At 44.6% G+C, this 10,169-nt stretch overlaps 1 protein-coding gene across 1 annotated transcript; it reads left to right on the forward strand.

Annotated features, from left to right (window-relative positions):
* Positions 1-4,317: 4,317 nt before the first annotated feature.
* Positions 4,318-9,128, forward strand: LOC136520546 (protein FREE1-like). Its single transcript, XM_066514103.1, has 10 exons — positions 4,318-5,167; positions 6,165-6,251; positions 6,335-6,466; positions 6,587-6,733; positions 7,062-7,127; positions 7,213-7,323; positions 7,867-7,956; positions 8,450-8,483; positions 8,573-8,646; positions 8,748-9,128. Exons 1-10 carry the CDS (start codon positions 4,451-4,453, stop codon positions 8,823-8,825), a joined length of 1,536 nt encoding a protein of 511 aa, XP_066370200.1. The 5' UTR covers positions 4,318-4,450; the 3' UTR covers positions 8,826-9,128.
* Positions 9,129-10,169: the final 1,041 nt, after the last annotated feature.

Below are 10,169 nucleotides of genomic sequence, written 5' to 3' on the forward strand. Positions count from 1 at the left end.
AGGGTGCTCCGACTGCGTAAAGCGCTCTACAGGCTGTGGTAGGCCCCACGAGCATGGAACGCCAAGCTTGACGCCATGCTTGGCGAGCTTGGGTTTCAGAGGTGCGCAACCAAGCACGCACTCTACACGCGGCGACGGGGGATGGAGGAGCTTGTCGTCGGTGTGTATGTGGATGACTTAATCATCACTGGCGCGCGCATGGAGGATATCAACAGCTTTAAGCGTGAGATGGCAGCTCGTTTTTGAATGAGCAATCTCGGCGCACTCTCCTACTACCTCGGCATCGAGGTGAGACAGGGGAAGGAGGAACTCATGCTCGGTCAGAGCGCGTATGCCTCCAAGCTGTTGGAGAGGAGCGGCATGGCTGAGTGTAAGCCATGCGTGACTCCGATGGAGGAGCGGCTGAAGCTGACGAAGGCCAGCACCACGCGCGAAGGTGGATGCGACACTCTACCGGAGCATCATCGGTGGTCTACGCTACCTAGTCCACACAAGGCCAAACATTGCGTTCACCATGGGCTACGTCAGTCGCTTCATAGAGGATCCTAGAGAGGATCACTGGGCTACGGTGAAGCGGCTACTACGCTACGTCAAGGAAACGGTGGATCAATGGATCATTTTCCTCAAGACCGGTGGGAGTAGGCTGTAGCTCACTGTGTTCAGCGATGCAGACATGGCGGGGGACATTGACGAACGACGGAGCACCTTTGACGTGCTAGTCTTCCTCGGGTCGGCTCCAATTTCATGGTTGTCACTGAAACAGAAGGTGATGGCTCTATCTACGTGCGAGGCAGAGTACGTAGCGGCAGCCACAGCGGCATGCCAAGTTGTGTGGCTACGCCGGCTGCTGGGCGAGCTGACCGGCGTGAAAGCTCATCCACCAGCACTGATGGTGGACAACCAGCCCGCCATCGGCCTCGCGAAGAATCCGATTCTGCACGACCAGAGTAAACACATCGACGTGAAGTTCTACTTCCTCAGGGACTGTGTCGATGGAGGGCAGATCGTCGTCGAGTTCGTTGAAACTGGTCGGCAACTTGCGGACGTTCTCACCAAGCCGCTCGGACGTCTTCGACTCACGAAGCTGAAGGAGATGATCGGCATGAGGGGGTACAAGGGTTAGCAGTAGGATTATAAGAAGATTGTTAGATAATATATTGCTACCTTGTGTGAACACAGCAAGAGAAGACGGCGCCAAAAAGGCCCCCTGCTGTGATACTGTAGGTGCAGGCGCCGCACGGCTCACCTGCAGCACTGTAGGAATATGCAGTGACCGGAGCAGAGTCAGCCCTGTATGTTATCTAGTTACTGTTGCAGCAGGACAGCTGTACTGGGACTAGATGGATAGAGTTATATAAATAGACTACCATGGCAACTCAGTAAAAAGAGTTCAAATTTGCCATCTCACAGACAGGGCTTCGGCCAACGCTGGTGTCTTGTATTGTGTGTGCTTGCTCTGTTCTCCCTTCTTCTTCTAGCTCCACCTATAGTGTGTGGGGACGGACAACGCTTGTTCGTGGTCGGCACGGTTAGTGGATGCTCGGCAATACTAACGGGTGCTCGGTAAGACTGGTGAGTGGTTCACTTACCTAAGCTGATGATTCTGTGGGCCAACATCCCTTTCTAATAGCCTTATCTGGACCTCGCCTTCCTTTCCATTTCTTTCCCAAGATCCATCGCCTTTGGCACTTTGTCTTATTACTTGTAGTTTAGCTGGTACTAAGGGACAGTACTTGCTGTACCACACTCACTCAGAGTATAGTTTTGCAACTCTATATATAATAACTCAACATTATATTGACAGAGATATCATGGATAGATGAGTTCACATTAAAATTTTGAGGTCGAGTTGCCGTCTGATGACCCTCCAGATGCCGACTGTAATCAAAAGCATGCAAAGTTCTGAAACCACTTCACTCTGTCGACAGATCATTGCACCACGACAATTAATATGTATATATATAGATATCGCAGCATAAAATTTACTCGTAATCCCATCTCATCATCACCGACGCATTGACCCAACCAAACGGATCACATTAGCCATCTTTATCTATCCAATCCATGTTCCAATGCAGAGATATTTCGCAGGAAGTAATCTTCTTTATCACACTCGGCGGCGCTTTTTCTGCAGTATTCAGATTTCAGAGCAAATATATATAGGAGATGATGAGTCAAAAGCGTGGCAAAGCACTTGAGGATTTCTGCAGGACCAGGTGTAGTGGTTGCCTTGATAAAAATGTGCATATTCTATCTCGTTTCTTTAGCTCTGTGTGATGTCTGAAACTTTGGCCTCATCTTTGTGCAAGATATTTCCACCTATCCCAGAACCTAATAAATTCACCTTTGTCCTGACCTTTGTTTTAAAATTCATCTATCTGTTTCCGAAACAAACACTAAGGCTTGTTCTGATCCCCCAATCATCTGCCAAAATCCAAGCCAGGCCAAACCGAAGCGAGCCTTCGAGATGTTTGCGAAAAAATATGTGAATTAATCAACATCGTTTTCAGGGAAGTTAGCTGCAAATGTCGTCACCTGATCATTAAGAAACACCTTGAGGCTTTTGACCTTGCCGTGCATTTACTTTTATCGAGGCACAAAAGGCCTGCAAGCATTCTAGATTTGTTGTAATGAATAATGGGCAAGATATGTTTGTATTTGCCGACCATAGGATGTCTACTTGTAAAGAAGAAGCACCAGCCACATCACTACTCTCTCAGCCCCTATGGAAAGTGACAAACATGTACATCATCAGCTGCTGCACAGCTGCAAATAGAACACAGCAATGAGAAATAAAATATTAGCAACTAACTGTAGAGAGTGATCCAGCACAGCATGTGTTATTTTTTTTCTGAAAACATTCAGATGGAGGAGGATCAAATGAAGTGAAGATGCAGGCTGCAGCCGGACAGACATGGTCTTTCAGCAAAGCTACTTAACAGTCTTCAGAGTTCTGACATCAACAAGGTACATACCAACATTTGTTTTTTCATTAAGGAAAGCAATTTGCTTAGATGAATCACCATGCCTACAATATAACTATGCATCGCCTAACTGATACACACACACCTACTAAAAATAAACTGAGCAGCTTGCTACAATCACATAATAATTGGTGTAAACAATATAAGCAGCTGTTGGTATCGTATTACTACCCGGTCCAGATGTATGTGTTTGATGCTCTGATTGGTGATTTCTTTCTCCTTTTCATTGGACAGTGCAGTGTTCATCTTGCCATGTGCTGACATAGGATTAAGTCGATTACCAGCTTTTGTCTAACCATGATGGTTACCGACTAGTTTAATATCTTATCGCCTGCCGAATGAAGAAAGCAACTCCCTCAGCAATAGTGCAAGTTGCCTCTTTCGGCAATCACGTCGTGTTGAAAGTTAGGGTGTATGCATTTGGACAGGGTTTGGTTGGGCTTTCCTCATCAGCCTTGCATCAAGTTTGCTTTTGCTTGCATTTGCCTAGAAATTTCCAGCGAAGTTTGTGTTGCCTTCAATGTCTGTTATTTGAATATGCTTGTGTTCAGAGCCGATCGACATGCATGGAACTAATAATCCCGATGCAATGCATGAATGACCTCTCTTACCTAGACCAATGGTTTCATTTCTTGGTTATGTTGCTGAATCTGACATAGCTGCATATGTAATGTAAGCCCCTCATGCCAGCCAGCCAGCTGCAGATTGTATTTGAGCCCTGTGTAACTGTGCAGCAAAGGAGAGCACTTGCACTTGCAGAGCAGGTGGCAGAGATAGAAAACATGCATGGGTGCGGCAATGCGTTGTGGTTGCAGTTTGTGTGTTTGGTGAGCAAATGGAAGCTGCAGCTTGTGTGTTTGTTGAGGGAAAGAGAGCATTGCATTTTCAGGCCCCTTTAGAATGCCGGAAAAAATTCTTGAATCCTGTGTTTTCCCGTGAAATTAAATTGATTTCTGTGAAATTTCTATAAAAATCATGTAAAAACTTCACAGGGAAAATGTAGGATTCATGAATTTTTCCAGCATTCCAAATGCCTATTTCAGTGGTAATTTCAGTCTATCTTCTGTATCTAAAACAAGTATTAAATTAAATAATACAACCAACCAGTCAACCAGAGCAACATTTTTCACCAGATTACTTCAAGCCTGAAACTGTCATTAGCATCAGTTTGCTGAACACTGTCATGCTAATCAGAGGCAACCGATCCCTGATCCAAATAATTCATTCCAATCCCAGCCACATGAACACAATTTATTCTCACATGCACACTGGAAAGGCCCGTATCCGCAAGTACTTCAGCTGTGGAGGTCCATTTCGCAAAATCGCGCCACTACCAACCACCGGTCGTCTCGTCTCCTTCCTCCTCTGCTTCCTCCTCCTGTCTCGTCTCCGACGACCTCGTCGCCTCCGCCCTCGGCCAGCCCCGCCTCACCCACTCCCCGATCCGAACCCTCCCTTCGACGGCGATGCATCCCTCCGGCACGGGGGACTACGCCCCCTACTACCCTCCTTACCCCTCCCCGGCCGCGCCGCCTCCCGCCGCCTACCCGCCGGTGTCCACCCCGGCTTCCGCACCTCCTTCCGCCGCCTACCCGTCGGTGTCCGCCCCGGCTTCCGCGCCCCCGTACTCGTCGTACCCCGCTGACTTCACCCCCGCGCCGACGTACCCCGCGTACTCGCCCGCCGACCTCTCCCACTACGCGCCGCCGCCGCCGCAGCCGTACTACCCCTACGAGCCGGCGCCGCCGCTCCCGCACAACCCGGTGCCCTCGCCGTACCCGTCGCTGGATCGGGCGGGGAGCTACGGCTATGGATCCGGCCCTGGCTCCGGGTACGGCCAGGAGCTGTACCCGCCCAAGCCGGCGGGCGCGGGCGTGGGCGGGGGCGGTTGGTCCGACGACGGGGCGTACGCGTACGACGGTGGCGACGCGCCGGAGCCGTACGGGGCCAGGGGCACCGCACCGAGGTCGGGCTCGGGATCCGCACTGTTTGATGACTACGGGAGGTCCATTGGCTCAGCTGCCGATAGGGGTGGTGGCCGCGGGAGTAGTGCGGCCAGCCCCAAGGTGGTGAGAGCCGTGCCCAAGGCAGAGACGTCAGAGGACGTCAGGGGTGGGGTGCAGAAGTTCAGGGTCAAGCTGCTGCCGGAAGGGTCTGGGAGCCACATGGATGTGCTCTGCCAGGTACTATGCTTGCTATGAAGCTGCAGAACGAGATGAATTTTGTGAACATTGTCATGGATGAGCTTCGTACTTCATTGCTGGTGGCTTAGCATTTAGTGTGCTAACTATAAAATTGATCCATTCATCAGTGTGCGAACAGATTGCATTTCATAGTTGTGCATTGCTTACTGGCTTAGCATCGTCTATTCAGAGCTGACTTCAGTTTAATTGGAAGTTTTAAAACAGAGGAGGTGACTGGGACCAGTAAATGTACTTCATCAAGTAACCAGTAGCCAGTAGTGGGTACATTTGTAGTGGCTAAATGTGAAATAAACGGTTTATTGTAGAACTTTGGCTTATTGGTGAGCGCAAAGGCCAAGTCAAGCTGTTTAGTTTACTGATAATTAACTGAATGATATGCTGAGGAAGTTCGGGGCATCATCTTTTTGATGTTTGTATAGCTAACACACTATAAAAAGTAACGGTCATTTCTTTTTTACAGAAGTTAAACAGCAAGAACCTTGCAAGGATACTAATGTTGGTGTTTGAAATATGTTGTGAATGAAATGGTAGTTAAATCAGTTGGTTTGTGAATGGAGTTGTAGCATAGTTAGCATCACAAAGTTAGATGAAAATTAAAAATTATTGAGCTCATAACTGTGCAGGTTATTCAACACAAAATGAAGAAAACCAAAGATCTCAGCTATTGGAATTGTGCCGTTAGAGCGTTCAATAGTTCGAATGAAATCATTAAGTTAGAAAGTATTTTTGCCTAATTAACATATGGTTGTGAATTTGCACCTGACTGAAAATGGACAGGCTGGGACTGGACTGTTGTTGCCAAAACGTTCACATTTAAAATTACTAAATAATGGTTTCCAATACCTGTAAATGTTTGCATTGAACTCCTGTTTAAGGAAGGGGTGTTAATAATGTTATGTTGTTATACTTGGCATGTCATGACTTGGTATGGTCCAGCAGTCATTAATCAATACTTTTCTGCTTGTGCCTTATGCAGGTTGGTTTGGATGGAATTCGGATGCTTGATCCCAACACTGGTAGGACACTAAGAATATATCCCCTTGAAACTGTAACTAGATGGGATGTAAGTAACTCGTCCTTATGGCACCTTTGTAACTTGTCAGAATTCTAGTATTTCTTTTGTTGATCTTATGGTCTCTGTATCAGGTATTAGATTCCTCTATCTTTGCCTTTTGGTCCAAGAGTTCAGTGGATGTTGAAGCAAAAAGAATAAGGCTGAAATCAAACAGCTATACATCCAACACCATTCTTGACACTGTCACAGCTGCGACTGTGCAGGTTTGACATCTGTGTTATCAACGTATTTTTAATCATCCAATAGTTTTTATAATTTGTATTGTTGCACTATATGTGGCTTGCCCAAAATGATTGATGCCTGTTAGCTTCTTTGGACTGCAGTTCAAGGAGATGGGTGGAAGCAGCATTTCAAGAAGTAGAGCAATTGCTGATGTAGCCAAGCCTGCTGAGCAGCAAAATGAGAGGAGGAAAAATTTCCTTGATTGGAGGAATTTAATGAAGCCTATGAATGAGGAGAAAGATCACTGGGTAATTAGTCTCTCTATTTGCTTCTTGCTATCAGTTCAAACCTGTAATTTCTTCATAATTTGCAAAGCTATAGTCAAATTGAGCTCAATGTTTGTTTGCCTCTGTTGCTAATTTGCTATTAGTTTGATTGCATTGTTGGCTTTTGTGTTTGTTCGATAGCATCATAGTGGAGCCTGCCTTCAATACTATTGTCTGCATTCTGCTTTTGATTTCATTCGTACTTATCATGTCACATGCAATATGTGTTTGCACATTTCCTGATTCTTGATTTGTTCATCGACTCACTTTTTTCTAATCAGGTACATGTTTTCTCCTTTCTTTCTTTCAGGTCCCAGATGAAGCTGTCAGCAAGTGCACAGCATGCGCAGCAGATTTCAGTGCTTTCAACCGCAGGGTAAGAACAGTTATATATTGATCTGTTCTGCTGATGATATCACCTTGCATTTTTTTTTAATTTGGCAAACCTATTATATTTTCAGCATCACTGTCGAAACTGTGGTGATGTTTTCTGCGATAAGTGCACCCAGGGAAGAACTCCTCTGAATACAGATGCTGATGCTCAACCAGTTCGAGTTTGTGACAGATGCATGGTAATATTTTCTTTTTCAATCCTTTGCCATTGCGTACCTCTGCTCTTATTTATGTTATGTTAATTATTATTTAGTGCTTTGCTTTATTTTTTATTGAGCTTAGAGAGCTCAAGGCATAAACACTGAAAAACCAAACATGCCACTTGGATAATACAGCCTATACCGTTAATTTATAAGTTGGGCCCAAGATATTTGTATTTGATTAACCACTATATGTTGAGTTTGACATTTTATTGTTCCTTTGAGGCACGGAAGCTTTATTGTTCATTCATTTCTTTTCTCTACAAGGAGCTACTGGTTTCTTCGTACTGCACTGTTGGGAAATAAACGAGGGAGTTAGTTTACGCAATTAGTGCATTTTCTTGTAAAAAAAAACTGCAGATTTGCACTGATTGGTGGGTTTCTTTTCATCCAATAAAACCCTGTTGTTTTGTCAAGTCTTTAATGGCCTGGTCTGTTTGGAGTGGCCTACGTGGACAACCTGAACATACAATTTCCAATGAGTTATACTAATTTTCGTATCATGCCTTCCTGTTTTCAAAGGCTGAAGTAACGCAAAGACTTAACAATGCAAGGGAAGTGGCGAATCGACCTATTGTTCAGAGCCATGAGGATCTTGCCAAAAAGCTCCAGGTTTGTTAGCTCCTCAGATTCTTTTGAGCATTGTTGTCTTGTATAGTTCTATTGAACTGATAGCCCTTTCTAGTTCACTTTCAAGGGATAATATTTTGGTTACGACAGCTGCCCAGATTTATTTTATTAAGCTCATGAGACCAGATTATCCTGGGGCGCTAATGTATTGAAAAAAAAAATGCTTGACACCACCTTTACTGAAATTTTTGAGGCTATTGCCATAGTAACTTAGTAAGTGACAAGTGGATCAGACATCACCCACGGGTCTGTTTCACTTTCACTGTCCTTTTTATTGCATACGGTCTCCTTCGGTCCTGTATGTGTAGTGTGTAGATGTTTGTCAAATGGTGAACATAACTCTTAATACATACTCCCTCCATCGATTTTGAACTAATTACATTGCCCTAAATGTCATGTATTTAAAGATGAAGGGAGTATCTTACTTTCACATTTGAATATATGTTGACTGAGGATGTTATGTGGTTTTGAACAGGAAGCCATGGATATAAATAAAAGGTCATCTTCAGGCGAGTGGATTCATCTCTGCAATCCATACCAGAGATGCTCCCCGTTGTGCTATTTAACAATATAAAATGTGCTGTTTTATCCTTGACAGGGACAAGGTCTTTGGATGTTTCTGGCAAGCGAATGCGGGAGGTCGCGTGCCCAATCTGCACGGTCCATCTTCAGGTCAAGTTTTGCAACCATACACTTCTTCCGAATTCCGATGCCTAGTGCACCGATTGACAATCCACATCTTAACATAGCACAACAAATTTGCTTTGATCCAGGTTGAAGTCCCAACTTCTGGTTCGGAGACAATAGAATGCGGCGTATGTCAGCACCCTTTCCTTGTCAGCGCCCGTTGAACTGAGTTCAGCTTCAGCCGCCATGCGGTGGTGGAGTCTTATCAGATTCATAAGCGAAAAGTCAGTCCTGTTCAATCGAGCTTGATGCTGAATGCCGAATGCGGCTATCCCTGTCTGTACCCTATTCTGCACGGAGTCTGTCGCAGCACTGTGTATATGGATGAGTTGAGTCGTTTGCAAATTTGTTAGTACAGTTGTAAGTTGTTTTGAGAAGCAAGCAGGGGTGATCACATGTAATCGCTTGCGCTGTGTTTGTATTGCCACCATCAACTTTGCTTCTGTTACATGAGAAAAATTTGTGTAGCGATAATTGGTAGCGTCCGTCATCACGGGACAGCTATAGTCCATGAGTCTTTTTGGTTCCTCGGAATTGGGCTGAATTGGACCCACTTTCTAAGCCGGCTTCCACATGAATAAGAGGGAATTGAGCCCACTTGGATCAGGAGAATATGCTTGCTTGGGACAGAACACACAGAACCCATGCGTGCAGTGTGTGCTTTCGATTGATTCCTAGTAGAATCTAAGCTCCCGTTTGGTATGCGTCGATTGATTCCTAGTAGAATCTATCATCTGTGTACTCTTACTGTAGCAAGAAACTGTTTTTATCGTTTTTCATAAACAAAATCAATTAAGAGCCGATGAAACTGCTATTTTTAGCTTCACTAGCTCTAGCTCCTTTACATATTGTAGTCGGAGCTAGGGCCAGAACTAGAAGAGTCGTGCCAAACATACTATAGGTATAATCTAGTACTATGTCAGATGTATAATCTAGTACTATGTCAGATGCGATGACTTTCCCTATAACAAGGCATATGTTGTAGTTTATGTAAGCTTTTTGGCAGATAAATAAATTGGAGAAAATTCGTTATTTCATACTAAAAATAACTGTTTCTTATTTAGCGATGAAATTTTTCCCTATCCTAGTACTGGGCCTATTTTTTTTGTGCCTAATAGTTTTTTAGCTAACACTGATACGTAGTAGTAGCAAGCGGAAAAGCCCATTTTGCCCTTAATGTCTGGTTCACTAGCTTGAGCTCTCAACCACAACGGGATAGGTAGGATTTTCTTGTTACACGTTGATATTGTAGGATTTTGCTTGTTGCACATATTTTTGTATTGATCATTTGAATTTATGATGTATTAGCTTGTGTGTAATACGACCGGGATCAATCTGATGGCATAAAAGGTTAACACTAGAAAAGTCATCTTTTAAGTGTCAAATGAGAAATTTTCTGGAAGTGGCCAACAGTCGCATCTTCCTAATTTTATTCATCACAAATCCCATCTCCAGTTTTTTCTTCCCTTACCATATGAGAACACGCATCTTGAGGCAAATCCAACGGC

Source organism: Miscanthus floridulus, chromosome 18 (genome assembly GCF_019320115.1).
Source record: "Miscanthus floridulus cultivar M001 chromosome 18, ASM1932011v1, whole genome shotgun sequence".
Classification (NCBI taxonomy): domain Eukaryota; kingdom Viridiplantae; phylum Streptophyta; class Magnoliopsida; order Poales; family Poaceae; genus Miscanthus; species Miscanthus floridulus.

What these genes read in the sequence shown, in the direction of transcription:
- LOC136520546 (XM_066514103.1), top strand. Translation starts at nt 4,451, where the DNA reads ATGCATCCCTCCGGCACGGGGGACTACGCCCCCTACTACCCTCCTTAC. An exon ending in ATCTTGCCAAAAAGCTCCAG is followed by an intron (nt 7,957 to 8,449) that starts GTTTGTTAGCTC and finishes GGTTTTGAACAG; the next exon opens with GAAGCCATGGATATAAATAA. An exon ending in AAATAAAAGGTCATCTTCAG is followed by an intron (nt 8,484 to 8,572) that starts GCGAGTGGATTC and finishes TATCCTTGACAG; the next exon opens with GGACAAGGTCTTTGGATGTT.